Below are 24,521 nucleotides of genomic sequence, written 5' to 3'. Positions count from 1 at the left end.
AACGACAAAAACAAAAACAACACCCGAAAGGAAGAAAAAAAAAAAAAAAAAAACCAACAATCGTTTGAGCATTTTTTATGTCGCAGCTCGCACATAACGTTAATCTTTCCATTTTTGAGCCAATTTCTCATCATCGGGCCAACCGTATCGTATGCACGATTGGCCCCAGCACGCAGAGCGTTGAGGCATTGAAGGGCCTTATAAGGAGCGGGATGTCCGTTGCACGCATGAACTTTTCACACGGCAGTCATGAGTATCACCAGACAACCATTAACAACTTGCGTGCTGCAGCAACGGAACTTGGGGCACACATTGGCCTGGCACTTGATACGAAGGGGCCGGAAATTCGTACCGGTCTTTTCAAAGATGGAGGGATTGCACTAGCGCCCGGTGATACTGTATTAGTCACGTCTGATCCTGCATTTGAAAAGATAGGAACCAAAGAAAAGTTCTACATTGAATACCCTCGCCTCAGCATTACAGTGCGACCGGGTGGCTTTATCTACATTGACGATGGTGTGCTGAGTCTGAAGGTGTTAAGCAAGGAGGACGAATACACACTAAAGTGTTATGTAAACAACGCACACTTTTTGACAGATCGCAAGGGATGTAATTTGCCAGGATGTGAAGTGGATTTACCAGCGGTGTCGGAAAAGGACCGCGAGGACTTGAAGTTTGGTGTGGAGCAAGGTATTGATATGGTTTTCGCCTCCTTTATACGTACGGCGGAACAAGTGCAGGAAGTACGTGAGGCGCTCGGTGAGAAGGGCAAGGATATCCTTATTATCTCCAAAATTGAAAACCATCAGGGTGTTCAAAACATTGATGGTATCATTGAGGCGAGCGACGGTATTATGGTGGCACGCGGCGACCTTGGTGTGGAGATCCCAGCAGAAAAAGTTGTCGTGGCCCAGATGATTCTCATCAGCAAATGCAACGTGGCGGGTAAACCCGTCATTTGCGCGACACAGATGCTTGAAAGCATGACGACAAATCCCCGTCCAACACGTGCAGAGGTCTCGGATGTCGCAAATGCTGTTTTCAATGGCGCTGACTGTGTAATGCTCTCTGGGGAGACAGCAAAAGGAAAGTATCCGAATGAAGTGGTACAATACATGGCCCGTATTTGCTTGGAAGCGCAAAGCGCCACAAACCAGGCCGTTATGTTTAACAGCATTAAGAAAATGCAAAAACTTCCCATGTCACCCGAGGAGGCGGTTTGTAGCAGTGCTGTGAATTCCGTGTATGAGGTTCGGGCAAAGGCGCTGCTTGTGTTGAGCAACTCTGGTCGCAGCGCGCGACTTGCAAGTAAGTACCGTCCTGACTGCCCAATTATATGCGCCACTACCCGCATGCGGACGTGTCGTCAACTCACCATCACTCGATCTGTGGATGCCGTCTTTTACGACGCTGAACGGTACGGTGAAGACGAGAACAAAGAGAAGCGGGTGCAACTTGGCGTGGATTGCGCCAAGAAGAAGGGCTACGTTGTGCCAGGGGATCTCATGGTAGTGGTGCACGCGGATCACAAGGTGAAGGGGTATCCAAACCAAACCCGGATCATTTATGTCAGCTGAGGGACAGAGAAAAGAGGGGGGAAGTGACGCATACCGCTCTTCTCTCTCTCTCTCCTTTTTTAAAAATTTCTTTCTTGCCCAGAGAGCAGGGAAATTGTAACTGAAGGATAATAAAAACCTGATAAGAAAAACAACAACAATAAAATCCCACGAGAATGAAACACCGGCATATATAAGGACGAATGTAGAGGCAATGAGAAGAATCCACGGGAAAATTAAAAATTGAAGAGGAAAAGAAAAAAGAAAAAGAAAAACGAGAAGAATGTGAACACACGGAGGGGAAAAAAAAACCAGCAGAAGGGGACTAAAAGAACGAAAATACACACACACAAAAAAAAAAAAAATGGAGACAACAACAAAAGCAAAATATATTTATATTTATGAGTTTGATTGCATCAAACCGAGCCAATTAAGGGGACGAAGGAAGAAGGGAAACGGTGCACCACAAAAAAAAGAATGAAGGCACTCTCAACAATTTTTTTTTTCTTTATGCGTGTTGCTGAAAGTAAGGGTGGGATGGAGCTGCCATGGCTGGAAATCCACCTGACAGATTTGGTTACAAAGGAATTACAGTTTTTATATACACATTTATTTATTTATATACATGAGGCCGTCGAGTACTTTTGGTCATAAAAAAAGATCTTCGCATGTACAGTTGTGTAAGTCACGGGTACACTCCGCCCTTTTCGAAGTTCTAAGCTTCCTTTTATGCCATCATGTTCACTTACATGTTCCTTTCTGAATAAAAGAGGGGAATGGCTATTTTTCTTGTTTCTTTGTGCTCTGTTTTTGTTGTTGTTGTTTACTTCTTATTTGGTTGCGTTGCTTTCGCTTTTGATACCCCTGAAGGAGTTCCTTTTCACAGCACCACTACGCCTTCTTTTCCTTATCAAATTTTCAGTATATTCACGGGGGAAGCACTATAGTAATGGAAGTGCCATCGACATTGCAGAATAAGCTGGCGTATCAAACAATATTTCCACAGTATCTGGATGCCAATCTTACCCCGGCCGAGGGCCGGCGCCTGACGAAGACGCAGTCGGTGGAGAACCCGCAGCTTGAGGAGATTGCAATTGTGTTGGGGCAGTTGGGCTACAAGGACTTCTTCATTGAAAGGACCCTTTCCTTGCCACGCTCGCAGGCATCAAAAAAGTATGCCATTGTTCCCAAGGGATGCGTGAGGGTGGCTATCAAACGACCCCAATCAGAGCATTACATTCGTATGAGTGAGTTTGACACACAGACACGCGGCGTGACAGTACAAGGCATAGGCAGTAAGCAGGATCTCTTGCGCCGTGTAGCTGCCGCAATTAAGGCAAGCGGTGTTCCTCGTCCACAGCCCGTCTCGGTTGCTGATGCCACGGGCGCCTCCTCGAAGAAGAAGTAACTGTGGATTTAAAGCGGAAAGGAGAAGAAAGGCTCGAGGGGGGAAAATTGATGCTCTCACGTGTACTGGGGTGTTTCCCCCATTTTTTTTCGTTTGTTCTCCTTCATTCTGCATTGAATGGGAGGAAAAAAAAAAAAAAGGAGAAGGGGATATGTATATTGGCTTGTCATTTCCACTTTTCAAGACACCTTCGCTGTATCCCGGATCGTGGGCGGCGGCTCATACACTTTTTTTTGTTGTTGCTGCTTTTTTCTCTTTTCTTTCACCCTCGCGAATTCATTTTACGCATCGCAACGAACATTTCCACCGATGTGGAGAAGGGGTTGAAGGTGCATTCTGTCAAACAAAAAGGGGTACGATGCGCTAAATTGCGCGCCAGGCGGCGTGCGGTTTCTCTCGTCTAACAGTTAAGAATCTCACTGCAGGTCATACGCCGTTCTATGAGTATGGCAAAATGAAGATGAAGAGTAGTCTTGGGCATAATTTCGATGCGACGGGGCTTCTTCTACAATAGTGCATTTCTCCTCTTCGTAAGTTCCCCAAGTTTATTGCACTACACCGTGCCTAACTCCTTTCACTGCGAACCGGCGGGGATAGTAACATCAACGGCATAAAGTCAACTTTAAACCCACCGGGTTTTTGTGCTTCTTTCTTCAATAACCAATTTGCCCCTTTTCATTTTCTCAAGTGGCTTTCTTGGGGCGCTATCTCAGCGCCAGTGAAAACAGTTTGGATGAGCGCCAATGACGTAATTCCACCTCGCGCCGCGAGGATATGGATTGTGTTGCCACTTTGTAAATGTATTTTCTCTATTTTCCTTTTTTTGTGGCGACGTGGAAACGTCTACTGATCAATTCTGATTGTATTGTAGAAACTGCGTTCTCAGTGGCTTCTGAGCTCAATCAAGAATAATGTGTCCCCTCTTGCAAATATTCTTTTGTTCTTATCGATAGTCGCATGGCTTCGTTAGGATCTGATGTTCAAGCGACGAGCAATGAACTTGTGTCTGCCATAGAGGAATTGAAAGAAAGGCGAACTGAGATAGAACGGAGTATAAGGTGTGATGAGGAGGAGCGAAATCGAGTGCTCGCCGAACTGAAGGCATTGAATGCCCGTCTGACCACAATCGAAGAGAGTCTAAAGCAGAAAATAGGGGCGAAGTCTGTTCTCGACAAAGTCATCCATGAGACATCAGAGGGTTTTCGGGGTATTGTCGAGGCATCAAAAAAGCTACTCAGCAATGTCCGTGAGGGATCATCCGGTATTCCAAGACACGACGGCCTGTAGGCCCAAAGAAGCCGTGGAAAAGTCTATTTGTGCGCACACAAGGCGATCCTGTGTGACATTCCTGTATATATATACATTTCCATTTTAATTGCGATAAAGCATTTTTTTGCCAAAATACGAAAGTACAAAAGTGCGCAAAAACATATCCATTTTTTTTATCTTCCATTTCTATTTGCTTTTTTGCTTCATTTTTTCCACAGCTTTTTCTCATACACTCAATGGCCCGCCCGCCGGTCACCATCGCAGAACACATCCGCCCTGCTCAGTGGAGCCGTGAAGGGAAGCCATCGCCCCCATTGTGGGCGCCGCCGTGGAGGGTAAAAAGCGCACAAATACACACACACACACACGTCACGTGGCCGCCCGGGCTGGCACGGCGGCGCGATAATCCGTCACAGCCAAGTATCAGCAAGGAAAATACCAAATTTATAAATCATTAAATCATTAAAACAAGTGATTTATAAATAATAATAAAAAAAAGGGTATACGCGTCAGAGGCGTCGGCGTTAAAGCCACAGCTGCGAGGGCCTCTTCGTGTCTTCTCGCCGCGTAGGGCGCTGCTGGGGGCAGAGTCTCCCCACCTCGAGGAGAAACCGCACCAAATTCTCCGTGAAGCACGTCTTCCTCACTTCTCCAGTGTACACTCCATGTTTTTGTTTAATTGATGGCCGATCCAGGCAGCGAAGTGGATGCAAACTTCTCTCTTTGCTCAGTTCACGCTGGCCGGCCTCCGCAATTTCCGGTCGCCGCCTGTGGCATGCCGTGCGGCGGCGGGCCAATCCGTCATGGCTTTAACACTGAAAACCGCATGTTGGACGGCAAAATCCCACCGATGGTGATCGCGTCGGGGCGTCGTCGCCGGGTGGGTTGTGCCTTCTCGGCGGCCTGACACTCTGCCATCGTGAAATCGGCGACGGTGTGGCGGTAATGAATGGATGCGTGCGCGCCTTTTTGGGCACACGGTGCGCTTTGCCTCGGCGGCACTCTCCAACGCGGAGGCGAATTCTCTGTGTGAGTTTGTTCTTCTTCCCGCCGAGCTTCCAGCTTCGCAGCGCATGGGTATTTTATCTCCATTTTTGGCGTCGTGCCCTTCTTGCTATCGAGATGCTTGTGCCGTGCGTGTGTGTGGCCAATCCCCCGGTGTTCCCCGCCTGTTTGTCGCGGGAAGGGCGCTGAAGGAGTGCTGCGATCTTTGGCGCCTGCTGCGGCTCTGCTTTGGGACGTTCGTGGGCCCTCATTTGGGGTAGTAGTCCCGCTTTCGTTTGGCCCTTGGGTCCACAGGAAATGCATTTGGAACGGGGTGGTCGCAGTCAGATCGTCATATTCACGGGGACGCCTCCCACTTGTCGGGGGACAGCCCTGATTGCGGAGGTGGTGATGATGAAAACCGAGTCCGTTTTCCTGTTCGCACGGCGCCAAGCGGAGAATGCAGGGAATGGCTTCGGCCTGGGCTGTGCGGCCCATGGCGGAGGCGCGATCGTTGTGCCGTCTCTCGCTCTCGTCCCCGCCAAGGTGGCTGGAGGCGGTTCGAATGGGGTTCCTGGCTTCTTCGGCTTGCCGGAGGAGGTTGGCTTTCCACAGCGTCTGGGGGCGCGTGACGCCACGGGCGTTAGCCATTGGCGCCAGGACACAAGCGCGGCGGCCGCAACGCCCTCCGCACACCGGAAAGCCTGCCGGGCGCCGGATCGTGGCGGGGCAGGGTCCAGCGGGGGAAGCTTCCGTGCGAGGTTCTTTGCGTGCTGCTGTGGGCATCCGGGCCGCAGCAACGGCATTTGCCCGGGATGGCGGGTTGCGGTGGTCGTGGCGGCCGTCCGTGCTTGTGCAGGACCCCGGCGCGAATGCGGGCCAGCGCGGCTTCTTCCCCGCGAGCGAGGGCGGTGCGACAAGTTTCTGGCTTGAGCCGTCGGGTGCAAATTATACGTTTGACCGTCGCGAGGACGCCGGCGATACATGTGTCTGTGGGCCGTGTCAGTTCGGATGCCTTCCGGGCTTCCGCATCACAAGCCTCGTTCTTGGAACGCTGCAGTGGCCCGAAGAAAAGCCGCACTTACGCGCTCCTCGGCGCTGCGGACGGAGCAGGGGGGCCACTGTGAGGGGCGGGCGGCAGGCTTCTTTCCGAAGCGCAGGGCCATGATGGAGCCGTGTGGTTTTCAGGCGGCGCGCTGCGGGTGGCTGACGGTGGGGGCGCTAGGCCGCAAGGCGCCACCACGCTTCTCGCATCGGGGCACACACCGGAAGCCGCGCACCAGCACGGTATCGAGGAGGGGCCGCGGCTACGCTACCAACACGGCGCCCTCCATTCTGCCACTCTTCGGGGTTCGCGCGACTATTCCGCTCGCCTTTTGATGTGCGGAATCCAGCGCGAGGCGGAACGCTTCCAAAAGTGTCTCTCTGATTTCCCCACGCAAAGGACCAAATCGCTGTCAGTCGGGGCAGGCGCTGTTTCGATTCCTCACGGAGTTTGCCCGCGTGTGCGCTCATTCCGCGGGAATACGAGGAATTGGCACCCAGAAGGACCGGCGTGCGCTCCATGGTGGCCGGGGCGCCGTCGTATTTGAGGTGGAGCAGGGCCGCGCCGCCGGTGAGAAGGAGGCCTCGCTTCGTCGTCCCGGTGTTCGCTTCCATGAAGCGTTCTCAGGCCCATTCTGCCACGACGCTCGGGCCTTCATGCCAGGATGAGCCGATCATACCCCTGTCGCTTTGCTGTGTGTTGAGGGCGCAGGCGTCAGCAAGGAATCAGTGGAAGATTTGGAGGCGCGTTCGAAAGACGGCCGCTAAGGGACTTCACGACGATGATGAACGTGACGGGACCTAGCACTGCTCCTCGCGGCGCTCCTCCTGCGGAGATCTTGGGAAGGATGTGGGTTTGCCGGCCCCAAACACAGCACTTCCATTATTGAGGAACGCTGCTGGCCAGTGCGCGGTGTGATTGCGAACCGGCATTCGCCGCATTTGCAAGATGATTTTGTCATATTCTGCCGTGTTGAGGGCCTTGGCGCGGTCCACGAAGACAGCCGCCGTGCGGTGCTGTGGGGTGTTGCGGTGCATGGCCGCCCTGAGGTGCAGCAATCGGTCGAGGGCGAAATCGCCGGGCCTGCAGCCAGATGGCTGCGGAGTCGACGGGGACTCGATGGCATCTCGGATGCGTGCGGCGGGAATGCGTTACATGAGCTGGCTGAGGTGGCCGGCCAGCGCGATGGGTCAGCGGAGTCGCGGTCGTACGCCGTTTTTCCCGGGTTGAGGACGGTATGACAACCCCCCGCCGCCAGCTCCGCGAGACGGTTCCTGCATTTAAGCGTCTACCGAACAGCCGGGGAAGGCACGCTCCGCCACACGGCCTGGACGGCGCCAGGCCTCTCTATGCATTCCGTCGCGGCCAGGCGCTGGTCCCAAGGGCAACGGCCGTGGGGCGCGATCGCGCTCTGCCATAGTTATTTGGGACGAGGCCCCTCGCATTCGTCAGGGTCGGTGGCGGAGAGCGGTGCTTTGGGTGCCGCGTCGCTTCCGCCGCCCACAGTTTGATGAGTTGGCCAACCTTCTGCTGTTTGCTGAGCGCGGTGCCGTCTGATTTCATTGCTGGCGTGCTCGGGGGCGAGGCGTGCGCACAGCGTGCTGCCTGCCGCCCGCGGCCTCGGGTGTGGTGCGGAGCTCGCGCCGGCGGTTTTGGACGCCTCGCGCGGCACGTCTCTGCGTCGGAGTTCCGGCCGCTGACCGCGCTATGCGTGAGACGCTGCGGCGGTAGCGCGGTCCAATTCCGCCAGCCCTGGGGTCCAGAGTGGGGACGGCTGGTGATCCCATGCCGGGACTGTCGCCTTCGTGGCTTTCCGTGTTCCTGATACAATGTTCTTCCCTACGCTGCCCGTGCTGGCTATCTCGCCGTGCTTGTTCCAATCCGCCATCTTCCGTGCTAATGATGCCCGGTCAGGATTCGGTACGGCTGCGGGTGTGTCTTCGTCCCCGATCCAGAAAATCAAGAAGCATCACGCAGTGAGCGCTGTCCGGCATTGACGTCCCGCAATGTGTTCCCAGGGCGTGGCCGCACAACGGCATCGCCACGGGAGTCTGATGGAATTTTACGGTCCCAAACCTCTCCGTGTGCGTTCCCGCCAGTGCTCATCAGTTGTGGTCCGCCCGCGCAGAGCGGCCTATCCAAATCCTCGGTCGCCACACACCTTGGGGAGCGGGAGGGAAATGCTCCGGAGAAACCGTCAGCTTCATTCCCGCCTCTGGGTGGATGGTCGCTCGCGCCAGCCCGACGCTGGCGACAAGAGCCGGTCCCGCTTCCGCCTGCAACCCTTCACGGTCGAGAATGAACACGCCGCCGCCTCCACAGGTGCGAGCGGTCCCGTGGTGCTGGAACCCCGGCGGGCTGGAACTAGTGGCTTCAGGGCGGGGGCGTCTTCTTCCCACTCAACACGCAAAAAACACTTTCTCGTCATCGAACTTCATGCTCCGCGCCAAGCTTCACAAGATAGATAGGAGAGAATAATCGCCTGGACCGCTGGAAGGATCCTGAGCTTATCTAAAGAAAACAAGCAAGACAGGGAAAAGGGGTAAATGGAGAGGCAGCGGATTCGCCAAATCCTCAATGTTTGCTCCAAGTAAATACATGTATATTGGGGAAGTCACTCTCCTGACACGGTGCGGTCTATTCAGATTGATGATGTTTATTCCTTACGAAGTGAAAAAATTTGTGCTCATCCAACCACAAGACCCCGCCGCGCGGCAGGAATCAAAAGAGGATGAGTGAGAAAGCAAAAAAGAAAAAAACATTCGTCTTGTCGTTATCGGTTCCTCGACTCCTTCCACCGCGGTGTTGCAGAGCTTTCAAAAGATGGGCAATTATCGCAAATAAATATATTCATTTTATCAGGAGGATATATTAGTTTGGGCAACCAACCTTCCTCGCGTTCATTCTCTTCACACGCTCCTAGAAGAAGACATTATTATTGGGTGTTCCTGTAGACACACCTCCGCTCACACCATTCCGCTCACAACCATAAAAAAAAAAAAAAAAAAAAAAAACGGAAAATGACAAACAAATTCAAAAGAAAAAAAATAATACGCTCCAACAACACAAATGGCTTCTTTTCTATAAATGCTGCTCCACACTCGCGCTGCTTCTTTTGCGTTCTTGACGCAAGATCCGGTTCAATTTGGAAAAATACTAATTTGACCTAAAGTAAATAGCAGAGAAAAAATAGAGGCCGCTCAGGACCGCACACATATATATATATATATATTACTATCAAAGCATCTCCTTTCAATTGGGGACAAATTTACCCGTAAAGAATTAAAAATAATTAAACAAGATAAATAAACAGTACTGACCAAGAACTGGCACATTTACAATTTAACGATTACAACACGCGTTTTTTTTTTTTTTTTACAAAATCATTAACACATTGAAATAAAAATAAGAACCAGCATAATCAATGGAATCGGGGGAAAAGCTGACAGCAAACTGCTCACGTCTCCAGTTCCATTAATTGTATCGATGACAATACATACATCGTCGTACTTTGGACACAAAATCCTCCCTCCCGTGAACAGCCCAGTTGGTGTAATACTGCTGCCCTCCGGGCATTTATGCCACGCATCATCTCCAAGGTGCCGCACGCTCACCTCGCCCTTGTCACACGACACCTCAGCGCACACGTCACCAACAAGTCCCTCGGAATCAGCAAGTCCATCCCCTTTCAAGCACTTGGACGTCGGGCCAACGCGGCTCCCACGCATAACGGTTGCGTTCCCATCACTGCACCAAGTGTTGGCATACTTTTCAAAGTAAGGGCAGAAGTCCATTAAAAGATCGGGCAAACCGCCAAGTTTGGGATTCGAAAAGTACTGAAATTGTGGGGGGAGGGAAAAGTCGTAGAGATGGATTGTACAGCGCCCCAGCGCCAGGCGATCCGATGTGCATGAAAGGAGACTACTATTAACGGTGCAAAACATCTCTGGATACTGGGTGACACCATTTATCACGCATTTCTCCGTCAGCAGCGCGCAGCCGGAGTTGTTGCCCCATGACATCGGTTCCTCCATTCCCCAATTGGCCTTGTAAAAACCGGTGTCCTCAAAAGCAGCCATTGTCAAAGCCGTGTAGTATCCGATTCCTTCATTCCCAGCCATCAGCTCGTCCTTTGCGTTGCGTCTCTTCCAATGCGACAATACTGCTGCGGGCCCACCCTCGTCCTCCAGCTCCATGCCGGTAGCACTCATGCAGTTGAAGTGTTCACGCGTCTTCTCCACCGTCTTGGGTGATGACACCTGAAACACCCTTGCCTTGTCACGTACACCCTCAACCGCTTTCACCATTTTGCGTTCAATCATTAACCACGCACTAAACCCAAGAGCATGTGCAATCTCATGCGCTAAATTACGAACACTGTACTCCGAATCAGTGACAGAGCTCGGGCTATAATTCACCACACCAACAACAGGACGCCCAGTTGCCAATTCAAAGCATGCGAGAGCCCACGCAAGAGTGGAATCCTTTATAGGGCCAGCGGAGGCATACAGGTACATGTCCGCACCGAAAACACCCTCTGTGTGGTGAGAGCTGGGTATTGTAAACTGAGCGCATAAACCGAGATGAAACTTCGGCACAGTAACATTGACCGTGAGAGGTTCAACAAGGAGACGATCCGTGTGCATTTTAAGTGCTCGGGGAAGAAGGGAGTTTAATATGATGGACTTTTTTTCCTCCGTCAAAATATCCTCGCTCTTACACTCAACAGTTCCCCCAGTAAAGTCCGGACGAATCTGCCCCTCGGCGGTGCAGTATCTTGAGGGATCGTTCAGATCCTCCGTGAAGACTTGAAAGCGGATGGGCGCCCAATCGGGAGCCGAGGCAGTCATCGTCCGCATCATGCCACCTCCCCGAGTTGGCAGCTCTAGCACCACTGCTGTCGTCCGGGAGCCAAACTTTTTTTCAATTTCATCGGAGATGCAGTGATGCTCAGCGACGGCAACAGAGCCAGAGACGCAGCAGAGCAGCAGCACCAGCAATAGCATAGTGTGACGCATCCTTGTGTGTGTGTTTTTCTTTTGGGCCTTTCACAGTGCACAATTTAGCTGCTTGTATGCTTGTCAACTGGATTACCTTGACAGAATAAATGAATGGATTAAATAACTGGTGTAGACTCAATAAAATACGGCATCAGTGAGTTTATGGTAACTGCTGAAATACACATTTAATACAATATTACGAAATTATCACGGCTTCTTCCACAATAAACAGGGTTACCTTCGTGAACGCTCGTCCATTCGCTTCACTGCGGTTGACTGGAAAATTCACTCCGGTCCATTGATGGCACTCAGCCTCTTCCTCCTTTTTCCTCTTCTTTACATTTTCTTCTGTTTGTCCCCTAATCTTACCAAAATGTCTAGCCACACGATGCCATCTGAGTGCCGAAGAGGTGGTCGAGCAACGACAAAAGTTTCCTGCTATGAGGCAGCTGCCATTGAGAGAACTTTCCGAGGCGAAGGTCCTGTTCAATGCCCAGCCGTCGGCGCACAGCCAAGGTGCCTGGACATTCTAGAAGCAGATGGTGCAAGGTTTCCTGCGGCCCGATTGGCGTGCTTGTGGAAGCTGGCTGATCCTGCGGCAGCAGAGATCGCCTCCTGGCACTGCTGTTTCGATGTCGTGTGGCGTCTGGGTTTTGTGCGCAGCGAATTTTGTGCGGTGCGGTGCTTCTCCGTGTGGGGAAAACCATATCACAGAAATCGCATTTGAGCTCGGGAAGCGGTGGAGGATGTTCCGGATGGAATGACCGACAGTGACTGACGAGACCCGAGAATCCCGTCAATGTGGAGTCACAGTGCGGACATTTCTCCTTCCGACGGCGTGTGAGGGTCCGTCTGCTTACTGGAGAGACGTCTTCCTCCCTCGCCGACGGGGGAACAGTGCCCGTCCCCGGTGCGGTTGGATCGTTGTTAGAGCGCATATATGCAGACTGTTCCGGTGAGATGTTGCAGAATCGGCATTGGTTCGTGCAATCTCTCACGGTCCAGCATAGTCGGCCCCAGAGCTCAGATTCCCTGCACCTTGCCCTTGCGAGGTGAACCAGTTCCTGACGCTGGAGAAATTCCTGAGCGATTAGGTCCTTACCGCTGAGATCTGATGGCCTTGTGCCGCAAAGCAAGTAGCGATGAGTGTATTGACGAATGGTACTACGCCACTTGTTGGTGAGCTGGGTAGTGAAACATTTCAGCAGATCCGTATGCCATAAAGGTGCAATCCCTTGCTCCGTGTATTGTCCTGTTGCCATAGTCTGCGTCGCATACTGATCTGCAGGCTCGTTGGCATGTACTCCGCAATGTCCGTAACAAAACTGCAGGTGCACGGACCAGCCAGCACACGTCAGTGTCAAGAGACGCTGCCAGATCTGATCCTCCGTCCAGTCGGTTTGACTGAGCGGGCCCTTGTTTAAGGCCGCTAGAAGAGACTGACTGTCCGTAACCACAAGCAGGGTTTTGTGCTTGTAGCGGATACGAGGAATAATCAGCCTTTCTAGGGCAAGGCGCAGCGCACAGCACACACACACACTCTCCAAGCAGCTCATAGCATGTGGCATCACCGCACGGCAGCCTCATCGTGATGGGCAGCCCTGAAGCGTGGGTGCGAAGTGCCATCCGGAAGAACCTCCTTTCACCGTCGTTCTCTCGAGGTGCTCGACAACAGGCGCGCCGGCAGTGCAGTAATCATGACCGTTTCTTCCGCATTGCACCTCCTGCCACCCCATTGCATTAAATTCGCCGTGTTCGCCGTTGCTCTTCCCACCGCCCCATCACCACGCCGGCCTTTCCAACACGGCGGATCGGAGCGTCGCCAAAAGCTGCCCCAAAAGCCAACATGCCAATCCCATGGTGCGTTCTGTGACTCCCCCGCTGTGCCGAAAGTTCCTCCAGCAGCGCAAAGGCCGTCCGCCGTGTGCACGCCTCGTGCGTGCGGGAGGAAGTCACTCCGCAGCACCTCCCAGGGGTTGCTGGCAACAACGTATACGCACTTGCGCCAAAATCTGTCCCTCCGTGGCTAAGGGACCCGGCTCTAACCTCTTTTTGTTGTTTTTTCTCGTGTTTCCTCAAATAAATTCGACGACCCGCACGCCGGCCACCATCGTCGAGCACGTCCGCCCTGCTGAGTGGAGACGTGAAGGGGAGCCCCGGCCCCCGGAGAGGCGGCTGCAGCGGAGGGCGTGAAACACGACCCTGTCACGCCTCCGCCAAGGGCTAGCACCGTGGCTCAATAATCCATTGCTGCCGAGAATCAGCACAATAACAAGACCATAAATCAATCAGCCAAATAATCAATAAATAATGAGAAGTGAGGAGGCGCCTGCCACCAGCATCGACGTTGTGCCGCATCTTCGAGGAGCTTCGTGCCCTCTCGCCGCGCGGAGGCACTGTTGGGGGGCAGAGCCTTTCCACCCCGAGAAGAGACTGCGCCAACCCTTTCGTGAGGCACAGCTTCCCCACTTCCCAAGTGTCCGCCTCATGTTTTGTCTAATTGCCGGCAGCGCCGGGCAGCGGAGTGGATGCGGACTTGTTTCATTGCACAATTCACGTTCGCCGGTTTTCACGATGTCTGGTTGATGCCCGTGGCATGCCGTGCGGTGGCGGGTCAGTCCGTCATTGCTTTAGTGCTGAAAGCCACATGTTGGGCAGCAAAACTCCACCAGTGGTGATCCCATCGGAGTCTCGTCGGCGGGCGAATTGCGTTTGGCACCCGTTCCCGCCAGCCGCCAACAATTCCCCCGCTCCCAAAGCAGTAAACCGCTCCATCCGTGCATGGATGCGTCTGTCGCCAACATGGCAGGAGCTGGCGAGGCTGCCCCAAGGCGAACGAGCTCCTTCTCCGGCAATTTGCGGGTCCGCTCCTGCCGCACTTTCGGCGCGTATGGAGGCGCGTCTGCGGGATCGTGAGAACACGACAGTCGGGGATGCTATATGTTGAAAAAACAAGAGCTAATGTCAAAGAGAGAATCCCCCGCACCGCCGCGCAGCATCGTACGGGGGCCACACCATCCACACCCTCAGCTGTATGCTTTCGGAGAAGCGCGGCCTCCCTCAACCCTCGTCTTCGCATCGTGCCTCAAGGCGGCGCTCTTCGTCGCGCAGCTGAACGAAGGATACGCCGATGGCTTCACACCACTTGGAAAGGGCCTCCTGTTCTCCTGTTGGAGCCACTTCTTGGCCACACATTGGTCCCGCTGAACCACACTCCTCCGCCGCCCGCTGGTTCGGATACTGCTAATCCAAACAGAAGTCTCCTTACCACGCGCGGCGCCACAGACTGCGGTCTTGCCATCTCGGGGTCTTCCGCCGAGACCCTCGCGGTGGTGCGGGGAACTTCCGCACAACACTCGCGGCCAGTGTGGGGGCGAGTCAATTCCAAAAGATCCACAAATCTCACTCGACAGCGGAAACTCGCCCGTGCATATCCGCCAAGAGAGCCGCCTGTAAAAAGACGCATCCACATCCAGTAAAGCGGCGGCTTCGTCCCATAATGCGCTAAGATACTGTGAAATGTGAAATGGCAGAGCAACCATGACCTCAGCGCCCTCATGGGCGTTCCGTGCCCTTGGCCATGCGATGAACCGCCATCCACGCACTGACGGCTTGTCCACCACCGCCGGCCCACCCCGCGACAGGCCCCTCCATGGCTCTACAAATAATACCCGCCCTTTTCACAAGCAGCGCATGCTGTGCGGAGTTCCGCAAATTCATTTCGTTCCCATCGCTCGTCGAGATGACGAATCGTAACACGGTGTCCCCTTCCACAAATCGCCACACACATTCGTGTGCCGTTGGATTCATCCGCCGTCGGATCCACTTCAGGGAGTAAAAGTGCACACGTCCACTCCTCGTCGGGACAAGCAATCCTCCTCCTCCTTCCGCAACGCAACCCGAGGGCTATGGGCGCGCCAAACAATGCTGTGGCCCTCAGAAAAGATGGTCGTGTGCCGTCCCTCCCCGGCGCCAATTGTGCCCACAGCACCGTCGCCCGGTGCGCCAACTCGTCTCCACCAACAGTGACAGCTGCACGACGTCTTGGGGAGGTGGCCCACGGCATCACCACGAGCGCAGCGCTGAGAAGAACCCATGCCGAGCGGCCACACCCGTACATTGATGACGATGTCCCGCCTGTGCCGGTCCAGAAGTCATTGCTTCCGGAGCCGAAAGTCCTTTTTGTGTGTGCTTAAAGGCCTCCTTGCAGCTTCACTCGGCACGCCGTGTTACGCTTTCCAATCCAATCACGTTTGCGGCATCGTGCTTCATTGGGCGGGGGTGCGGCATGCTCCTTCTTTGCTCTCTGAACCGCCTGGAGGATGGGCAGTCCCATTTCTGGGCACTTCGACAGCACCCTGAATATCCTGGACCCGCACTCCAGCATCGTTATTCGCTGTCCGGGGGATCCATTTGACTGAGTGTACGCAGTCGCCCTGACAACCGGCGAGATTCCATGAGCATCTCCTCCTCGCGGATGGCGCACACCCAGGGCGCACCGTTCTCACAACTGTCTGCATGCCGGGGCCTGGCGCAGCCGACGTCGCAAAGGTGGCCCAAGACGCATCCAGGAGCTGTGGCCAGGCGTTGCATCCATTATGCATTTCAATACGCCGCCAAATGGTGCGACTGCGATCCTCCGTACAAATCCCCGCCTCCCACGGATTCCCCACTTGGGCCCCCGTGTGCCGAGTAACAGCTCTAATCCCCCTCTGGCACGTCATGAATTTGTAGGATCTTTCGATTGTCTCTGCCGTATGGGACGCATTCCAACTTCCCATGGCAGAAGCGGTGGAGAATTGTGGCGGGCCTTGCGGAGTGCTGATGGTCGCCAAGTTGTCGTCCCATTGATTGTCATGAGCAACTTTTGCATCAGCGCCAATCCAATACGCACCGCCTGGAACCGCGCGTGGACATCTGAGCTGCACGCCAATATTTTTCAGCCTCCAACTGAGCCCGGGCACACTCATATGGGCCAGTGCAGCGTCAACTGCCTTCCTTCAAGTGCCGCCCAATTGCTCCAAACAGCGGTGTGCTTCTTCCTCTTCAGAGAGACTCGAATGGACTCAGGGTTCCTCGGGGCGGTGATGGCAGCCACAGAGTGTCGCAACGAGGTCCAATTCATCCCTTTGTCCTGGAACCGCCTTGCAACGAATTCGCCGCCCGCTAATGGTGAGAACGCCGCCCATGTGGTGGCTCAATGGCGGGCTAGTCGCTAGGAAAAACAAAAACAAAACAAAACAAAGAACAAAACAGACTACTTCGTTGCACAACAGCCTGAAACGCATTATCGCGCCGGTGGCCGCCCCACCGCAGAGCGTGGGCGCGTCTCTTGGACACCGTCCGATCCATAAAACCACCTATAAATTCCCCCCCTCAAAAAAAAAAAAAAAAAAAAAAATACGTCTTGCATGAAAATCCACAATGATTTACCCTCAGGTTATTATTATTATTATTATTATTATTATTATTATTATTATTATTATTATTATTATTATTTGTTGTTGTACCCAAAACAGTTTATGCCACGCCGTTCGGCCTGCAATTTTTGAATAACTTTGGCAAAAACAAATAGTGAGAAACAAAACAAAAGTTGCCGAAACCGTGGTGGGACGATTATTCACCACGCGTGTCGCTGTGTCCAGCTGCCATGCATATATTTTCCCCTGTTCTTTGGACACGATATTTTCTCACCTATCATTCCTATTCTCTGATGCCATACAGCGGGCATATCAATTCTACAAAGAAATGAGGGACTCCCCCTCCGAGAGATAACGCACACCCGGCCCAACGGGTGACTGAAGCAGCATAACAAACGGTTTTTTCGGATAATCTATGATGTTTTCAAACTCGTGAGGCACGGTGGTCTCCTGGATCTTTTGCAGCAACATCGCGTCATGGAAGTAAAATCGTTCGGATGGGGTTGGGAAGTGTTGCATTAACATTGCCACCGCCTCTGGGAGATCCTTTTCAAGAACAAACAAAAAACAATTCGCCCCTGCGTCAAACGTATATGCCAATGTGGGATGGCCCTTTTTGGCATTATAAGTTTTCACAAGACGTATCATCGCATAACTGTCCTCCGTAGCATATTGAATCTGAGGCTGCGTCGTGGCACATATTGCTTGCAGGTCATCCGATTCATTCATTGCGATTTGTGCAAATGTGTAAAAATCCCTCGCTTTAATTGCCTCGGAGACAGTTCGCATACGCTCAGACACAGTGGTGGCAATGCGTTTGGGCATCAGTGGAGAAGTCTGCAAAGATTGCTGCATTCCTGCCGTGCTTGAAGTGTTTTTCTTCCCCCCCTGGAGAACGGCGCACAAGACCTGCATCTCAGGCCAGTAATTTTCGTCAACAAATTGAGTTGCCACGCAATCACTCCCATCTTCTTTTTCCCCCTTATGCCAAATGACAAAACCACCAAGGGTGCTACGACAGGCACTCCCGGATCCCATTCGAGCAAGCATCGACACATTTGCAGTAGAGTTAAAGACCCGCACTAACGCCGCCGCAAGAGCGCAGTACCCACTCGCGGAAGATGCCATTCCAGCTGCGGTGGGAAAGTTGTTCTCGGAGACAATATACACCCGTTTGTTTTTTAGCTCATCAGGACACGTACTCCGCACATAGTCCAACACCGATTGAATTCGAGGCGTACTTCGCACATCCGATTTCTCTCCGTTAAGTATGAGCGTGTCTTCTTCCAAATCATCGCGAAGTACCACTGACGTTTTGGTGCGGAATGGATGAGTGGAGAGGGTAATGCTGAAGGAATCATTTGCGGGGAGAATCAGTTTCTCCCCACCCGCCCGTTTCCCCCAATATTTGATGAAGGCAATGTTGATCGGCGCCTCCACGGTCACTTGCAGGTTCGCCATCTATGTGTATTTGTTCACTGCTGCTGTTGCTGGTAGCGATAAACTGAACGGCAGCAACAACAACAACACAAAAAAAAAAAGGCAAGAAACACACACACACACACACACTTTTCCTTCCGCAACAGCGGCACAAAGGGAAAAAAGCAATGCATTTACTGCGAGGAAGCCGGCAAGTTGAAGCTTCGAAGTGCTGCCGTATTATTAAATGCACGGGGTTATCGTCATAAGACTGATAGACAAAAAAAGAAAAAAAAATCAGAAAAAGCCACATTCTACCATAAGCCTAACCCTTCCCTCTGTTTGGCACATGTGCAGAGCTTTACAAATTCATCCAACGCGAGACGAGTAAGTTGTCACATCGTTTTCAATTTAAGCACGACTGAAGCACATTCATGGCTTGAATGTGTGCGGGGTTATAAAACAGAGAGAGATCGGGTGGAAGCAGCAAGTCAGCCGATGCGTCTTCACCCCAATTGTACACGGATAGAGGCGATAATGCCTCTTCGGCGTCACACTCTAAACGGGTACGTTTTGTGGAATGAGTTGCAGCCTTACTACTCCCACCTCCGTTCAGAATTTGCAACGCGTAAATCACGTCATCCTCATGAAAAAACTCCACGACGGTTCGAAAAAAATGCCCATCGGGGGATACACTAAAAGAATAATCCGTCACTGGCCCAATGTGCCGGGTAAATTTCACGATTAGGCTCGCTGGGTCAAGAAGGGTCATGGGTATTTGTACGGTATTGGCAAGGCGTCTGCTTCGTCTCAACTCTGGGCTTCTGTCATTTTCAGCCTTGTCATTACTTCCATTTACCACAGAACCGGATGACTTGTTATTTCCCCAAAGAAGCTGCTTAACCTCTTCGTCTGCCTTTTGAATATTTAATTCGGCTGCCTGAATCATTTCCTGAACTTGGCAATATGACTTTTGCAGTTGGCATAGTTGCTGAACGAGGTCGTGTTGCTCGCTTCCCTCAGCGGCAGCCGACAGCAGCGTCGGTATACTGTCAACAAGCGGCGTATCCATCCGCAGATCGGAAGGCATGCGATGATTGAACGGAAGATTTGGATTTTCCACTGCCTGCTGCTCCTCCTTTTCTCCCTCAGGATGTGTGGTTTCTTCCGCGTCAGCCTCCATCGGAGTTCGCTTGGTGTAGACGCTCGAAAAGATGCGGACGACATTGTTTTTCAGCTTCTCCCCGTCAAGGTAGTTCACCGCCAGCTGCGCCGCGAACCCGTGTTTAAAGCGCAGCCAATAAAACCGGCACCGCCGCGCCGTGTCGTACTGCACCTTTGCCTCCTCAACATCATCAATGATCCGCAGCCAGTCGTGCACGTCTTCTATGAGGACGACCGATGGATCTTCTACAAAGACATGAACTACTCTTGCATCCTCCCTCGTCGCCATCTTCCGCTACGGCAGTCAATAACAACAACAACAAACCAATTCCCCGCCTTCCCTTCCTTCCTACCAGCAAAAGCCCCCCCATGAAATCCCACAGAACAAAGAAGTATGCGTAGGCTCGTTTGTAAAAATAAAAGTGGGAAAAAAAAAAACGGGGATGGGGAATATCTTCAATGGGAAGCACAGCACCCAAACGTAAAGGATAATAATAATAATTAATATTTTTGGTTCTCCCCTCCCTCCACTATAAAAAATTGGGGACGCCACACATTTTTATTTTATTTTTCTTTAAGGGGGGGGGGGGGAAATCCTTCCAAGCAACGTGCACGATACTCATCGTACAAGCGACAGAATTAATTAAAGAAAAACAAAACAAAACAAAAACAAAAACAAAAACAAAAACAAAAACAAAAAAAAGAAAAAAAGGAGGGGGTGAACCGATTAACAGATAGCTCTTGTTTTTAGGTGCAGCGGATTTTTATCCCATACAGATATATGCATTACATATTTATATAAAAATTGTTCAAAAAAAATTTTTTTTTTTTTTTTTGAAACCATTTTATGTGGTTTCGTTCAATATATTAATTTCCCCTTTCTTTAATTCACTTTTCCCACTCATTTTCCTTCTCTTATTCTACCCTCCTCTCGGTTCTTCCATCTGCAATTAAAAACCCATTATTCGCACCACTGCCGCAGCTCGTGTCCGCGTGTGTGCGCCATGTACACCTATGTATCATTTTTATTTTCTAAAAAAAGATTTTTTTTTTTTTACTTTTTCTTTTGTTCTTCTTCTTCCTTTTATCCTTTTGCGCTGACAAGTCGTACATCATCGCTTCGACACATCACCACCACCACCACCACCAGCAGCAAATGCAAAAACAAGTGGCCTCGCAACGTCATGTCTTCTTATCCCACTAACGACAGACCGCTACTGTCGGAAAGCGATTCAGCACGCCGGTAAGCACGCCATAAACGAAAATACACGACAAGCCAACATGGCACCGACAAAAACATCATGGAAAAAACAACCAGAAGCGCGTTACGCAGTTGATATTCATTGACACAGTGGCCAGAAGATGCATCGTCTGTGTTATTTACCCATCGACAGTGGTTGCCGGTGTCAAGATCGCACAAAGAGATATTATGCAGCGGACAACCTTTCGAGAAAACGTGATCTGAAAGAAACCCTGCAAAAGTCGGGGATGGAAAGTCGCCTAGTGCGTGAATGAGAAAAACAGAGTAACTTACTGCATACGCTTTCAGTTCAGGTGGCACCACGTTCATAATTGCCGCGTTCACTGGTGCGGTCACCATAAATAGAGCAAACACGGAGAGAGTCAGTAAAAAGGTGAAGCCAACAATATTCTCCAAAAAAAATGCCGCGATACCTAATGCGACAGACAATAAAATTAAGAGAATAAGAAGCAATTGACCACGAATTAAGTTCAGAGAACCGGAGGTTCCTCCAATTTTATCAAGAACAAAACCCCCTGCAACAGAGCCCAATACACCGGTAAGTGCGGTCACTCCACCCAATATCAATGAGGCGTTTATGTATGAAAGCCGCATTTTTCCTTGAATAAGCATGGGAATTCCCCAAACAGCAAAAGCACCAACAACAAAAGAATACATCGCATATCCAAATACAATTAATAAGTAATTTAGGTTCTTTATCAAGATCCACGTTGCCTTGTGCAAGGAGTAGTATTCCGTTTCATCTGAGTCTGAACGTAAATTATAAATTGAGGGTAAAAAAGCATTCGCCAGCACAATGGGTATGGAAGCTAGGACTTCAGTGAAAAAAACAATACGCCACCCTTGCGTAGGTCCTATTGTACCCAGAGAGCCTACAGAACCACCGACTACCATGCCAACTGCAGTTCCCACAGGTATCATGGAATAAAATGTACCTATCCACAATGTGCGCGAACCCGATGGGGCAATACGATCAATGGTGGTAACTGTAAACCCCACAAAGGCCGCCTCACCAACACCAACAAAAATTCTGCATACTAAGAGAGCTGCATAAGTGGTAGCCGAGCCCGTGCCTACACATGCGATAGCCCAAACTACCATGCCTCCTACAATAATCCATTTGGACGGCACAATTCCACCAAAAGCCGCAAATAAGGGGCTCGTTGTCATGTACCCAATCATAAAACCAGAAACAATAAATCCAACCTTCGTGTCGGTTAAGGTTTTTGAATCACCGGCTATACTTTTGTCCCCCTTAATGCTTGCCAGAGAGCCGGAGAGGGCTCCACGATCGTAGTATATAATGAAGTTCAGCGCGGTGAAGATGGCCAAAACAAATCGTGGGGTCAGTATCCGCTCCAGGCGAGGCCTTTGCTCCTCTACTAACGCGGCATCCGCACATTCCGCTTGATCCTGCTCGGATGAATTCACGGGCACATTAAAACTTCGTTCTTCTTCCTTTTGATGCGGAAACGTTTCATTCAGCATTTCCTTCACGACACCCACAAGCGTAAAAAACATGACAAGCCAAAAAAAAAAAAAAAAAAAAAAAAAAAAAGAGAAAACCCAGCAGTAGTCGGTGAATTAAAACGACACCAGACAAAAGCCACACAATGCCCAATAATAATAAAAGAAAAAAAAGCGCCTCTCCCTCACTCATCCCCAAAGAAAAAAAAAAAAAAAAATGGCTTGCCACGACAGAAATCAAAACTTTCGCCCCCCCCCCCCCCCGCAAAAAACAAACGAATTTAACAATAATAATAACAACAATAGAAATAAATGAAAAGCCCACGTAATAGAAGACAAAGCAAAAAAAAAAAAAAAAAAAGAAGCATGGCCCTATAATCACTTTTTCACCAAAAATAACCATCGGAAGGAAATTAAACAGATGTAATGGCCTTCAACGCGTGCAAAGCCGAGGCAACGCTACTTGTCTCGGGCAAAATATCCACTAGCGTCCAGGCGACATGGACCCACTGTGTCTGTTTTACTGTCTCGGTAAGATGAAGGTAAAACACGGAATTGTTCCATGCTTCCACTGTAAAGTATTCAAGAAACAGCCGCGCAAAAGACAAGGGATGATTATTAACCGTCCGCACTGTATTTGAATGGTAATCCTTGATGAGGGAAGCGACTGTCACGTCCTCCACAGCTAGTGAAAGTATTTCCATAAGCCGCTGCACCACAGTCAATTGTTCTGTGCGATCAAAAGCAAGTGTAAAACATTTATAAAGACACGAAAAAGCATCTGTAATGTACTCCAAACATTTTTCGGCATTGTTGTCAGCATCTTTCATGGAGGTAGAAATCTCATTCATTGCCACTGACACAGCTTGCATATAAAGTTTTATGGTAACTCCGTGGAGGAAAGGATGTTCCGACGCGTATTTCAAAGCAATAAAGGATGCTCCGTTCGCTATTGCCTCGTAGTCCTCAAACGTCACACTTATATTGGACAATTCATCCAAAATTCTCTGTATTTGCTCTGGTGTCTCTGAAGAAGGCTGACGAAGATGTCGCTCCGCCTGAGACAGCAAGACCGTCAGACGGTAATTTACCTCAGGCAGAGATGAGACAAATTCTTTACACAAACGCAAATGCTCCTCTAACTCACAAGAATCAATTTGTGGAATACCAGTTGAAAAGAGTTGAAACTCATCCTCTAACGTACATAGAAGTCCCGAAATGAGGAATGTGCGTGATGGAACTTCACCGGGGACGGGATCTTGTAGAGCAATGAACGTGGCCGCGCGAAACAAATAAACACTAGTGGGACCAGGACCAACTGTGAACTCTAAACCAAGCACAAGAAACGCCTGCGCCCACCAACTCACTTCCTCATGAGATAAAGATATCGTGGCACATTCGTCCGAAAGTAAACTCCGAAAACGCTCTGTAACCACACGCAGTTGATCATCTGTGCAGTTACAGGCTTTACTGAGCAAAGAAGCCACGTACACCCGTAGCAACTCAAGCTCTGTTGAAGGGTCAGGCACGGGAGCTGAGAAAAACACGGCTCGAGTGATCACCAGAGACACACCGGGAAGGTAACCAATTCTCAGGGAGTAATTAATGGCTGTACAGAGAGCAGGCATTACCAATTCGGTCGGCTCACACAGTAACAGCAAATTCAGTTCCTTTTCCAATTCCGCCTCGTTGGACTCTAGAACCGCAATCTTAATCAGCAAACTGTGAGCAAAGACGCATTTTGGGTTTCGATGTGAGGCATAATCCACAAGAATGTTCTTTGCCTTCATTAACACGACAGATGTTTGTCCCCCACCCTCGGATTGTGTGATATATTCTGTGCAGAGACGAAGGTATATGGCATCAACCTCGGCTTCACTGGCACAATCTTTAAATTGCAAAGCCGATTCAAGGCATTCCACAATTTGCAAGGGGGAAAACCCAGCCATATCCGCCAGTTCCCAAAGCCACACAAAACAATAGCGGCGGTATCGAGTCTCTTCAAAGTCTATACCTTCATTCTGTAAAATCTGTAGCGCCTCTTTACATGAGGCAAGACTCCCATTATGGAGTAAAAGTTGAACAAACCGAAAGAGAACGCTTTCACTGCATGTATTGCCTTTGGTTTTCTTGTAAAGCAAACGCATGCCCTCAATGGAACCGTCTTTTCTGCTCACGAGAAGATTGTGAAGCTCAAAACACGCCGCCACTGCGTCATCCACGGAAACATCTGATCGTTGAACATACTGGTGGAGTAGCACAATGGCCTCTGGTTCCATGCCCGCTTTTGCGGTTGCTGTAAGGCGCAGCAACGCGGAGGTGTTTGAATGAAGTGTGGTGTCCGCTTCCACAGCCCAGCTCAAGGCCTCTGTCGCTTTCTCTTCGCGGAGCCATGAAAGAGCCATTTGTTCCATCGTGGCACCACGGAGTATCATCACATGATACGATGGATCATTTGTCCCCGCTCTCTGGAAGTGATTCTGCATCTCCATCGAACTATGAAGCATGTCACGAATATATTGTTCATC

General features: G+C 50.8%; 9 protein-coding genes across 9 annotated transcripts, besides 21 other annotated features; 3 read left to right on the top strand and 6 right to left on the bottom strand.

Annotated features, from left to right (window-relative positions):
* Window positions 1–4,507: a sequence feature (heterozygous, non-Esmeraldo-like haplotype).
* Window positions 27–53: a microsatellite.
* Tc00.1047053511281.60 (pyruvate kinase 2, putative) lies at window positions 78–1,577 on the top strand (the record flags this gene model as incomplete). Its single annotated transcript, XM_806109.1, has 1 exon — window positions 78–1,577. One exon carries the CDS (start codon window positions 78–80, stop codon window positions 1,575–1,577), a length of 1,500 nt encoding a protein of 499 aa, XP_811202.1.
* Window positions 1,789–1,944: a sequence feature (T-rich).
* Tc00.1047053511281.59 (hypothetical protein, conserved) lies at window positions 2,506–2,964 on the top strand (the record flags this gene model as incomplete). Its single annotated transcript, XM_806112.1, has 1 exon — window positions 2,506–2,964. One exon carries the CDS (start codon window positions 2,506–2,508, stop codon window positions 2,962–2,964), a length of 459 nt encoding a protein of 152 aa, XP_811205.1.
* On the top strand, window positions 3,922–4,251 carry Tc00.1047053511281.56 (hypothetical protein, conserved; the record flags this gene model as incomplete). The annotated part of the gene is made up of 1 exon (XM_806111.1): window positions 3,922–4,251. The coding sequence occupies one exon, from the start codon at window positions 3,922–3,924 to the stop codon at window positions 4,249–4,251; it is 330 nt and encodes a 109-aa protein (XP_811204.1).
* Window positions 4,508–4,558: a sequence feature (areas merged during assembly that could not be assigned to a particular haplotype. This can correspond to areas where the two haplotypes were merged or to regions with more than two copies in the genome that were merged during assembly.).
* Window positions 4,559–4,755: a sequence feature (haploid, non-Esmeraldo-like haplotype).
* Window positions 4,708–4,731: a sequence feature (AT_rich).
* Window positions 4,756–16,277: a sequence feature (areas not merged during assembly with more than two copies in the genome that could not be assigned to a particular haplotype).
* Tc00.1047053511281.53 (uncharacterized protein) lies at window positions 5,035–6,003 on the bottom strand (the record flags this gene model as incomplete). The annotated part of the gene is made up of 1 exon (XM_806110.1): window positions 5,035–6,003. One exon carries the CDS (start codon window positions 6,001–6,003, stop codon window positions 5,035–5,037), a length of 969 nt encoding a protein of 322 aa, XP_811203.1.
* Window positions 8,736–9,183: a mobile genetic element.
* Window positions 9,253–9,276: a microsatellite.
* On the bottom strand, window positions 9,649–11,280 carry Tc00.1047053511281.50 (surface protease GP63, putative; the record flags this gene model as incomplete). Its single annotated transcript, XM_806108.1, has 1 exon — window positions 9,649–11,280. One exon carries the CDS (start codon window positions 11,278–11,280, stop codon window positions 9,649–9,651), a length of 1,632 nt encoding a protein of 543 aa, XP_811201.1.
* Window positions 11,614–12,785: a mobile genetic element.
* Window positions 16,278–24,521: a sequence feature (heterozygous, non-Esmeraldo-like haplotype).
* Window positions 16,484–16,517: a microsatellite.
* Window positions 16,641–16,663: a microsatellite.
* Window positions 16,703–16,761: a microsatellite.
* On the bottom strand, window positions 17,001–18,143 carry Tc00.1047053511281.40 (diphosphomevalonate decarboxylase, putative; the record flags this gene model as incomplete). The annotated part of the gene is made up of 1 exon (XM_806107.1): window positions 17,001–18,143. The coding sequence occupies one exon, from the start codon at window positions 18,141–18,143 to the stop codon at window positions 17,001–17,003; it is 1,143 nt and encodes a 380-aa protein (XP_811200.1).
* Window positions 18,232–18,251: a microsatellite.
* Window positions 18,508–19,554, bottom strand: Tc00.1047053511281.30 (hypothetical protein, conserved; the record flags this gene model as incomplete). The annotated part of the gene is made up of 1 exon (XM_806106.1): window positions 18,508–19,554. One exon carries the CDS (start codon window positions 19,552–19,554, stop codon window positions 18,508–18,510), a length of 1,047 nt encoding a protein of 348 aa, XP_811199.1.
* Window positions 19,754–19,777: a sequence feature (AT_rich).
* Window positions 19,911–19,976: a microsatellite.
* Window positions 20,056–20,101: a sequence feature (AT_rich).
* Window positions 20,309–20,359: a sequence feature (A-rich).
* Window positions 20,392–20,414: a microsatellite.
* Tc00.1047053511281.20 (transporter, putative) lies at window positions 20,458–22,047 on the bottom strand (the record flags this gene model as incomplete). Its single annotated transcript, XM_806105.1, has 1 exon — window positions 20,458–22,047. The coding sequence occupies one exon, from the start codon at window positions 22,045–22,047 to the stop codon at window positions 20,458–20,460; it is 1,590 nt and encodes a 529-aa protein (XP_811198.1).
* Window positions 22,056–22,091: a microsatellite.
* Window positions 22,407–24,521, bottom strand: Tc00.1047053511281.10 (hypothetical protein, conserved; the record flags this gene model as incomplete). The annotated part of the gene is made up of 1 exon (XM_806104.1): window positions 22,407–24,521. A coding segment is annotated over one exon (2,115 nt), but the record flags the coding sequence as incomplete, so codon positions are not given.

The sequence above is a fragment of the Trypanosoma cruzi genome, genomic scaffold (assembly GCF_000209065.1).
Source record: "Trypanosoma cruzi strain CL Brener 1047053517087 genomic scaffold, whole genome shotgun sequence".
NCBI classification, from domain to species: Eukaryota; Euglenozoa; class Kinetoplastea; order Trypanosomatida; family Trypanosomatidae; genus Trypanosoma; species Trypanosoma cruzi.
Note: the sequence above shows the minus strand (reverse complement) of the source record. Positions and strands in the feature narration are given on the sequence as shown.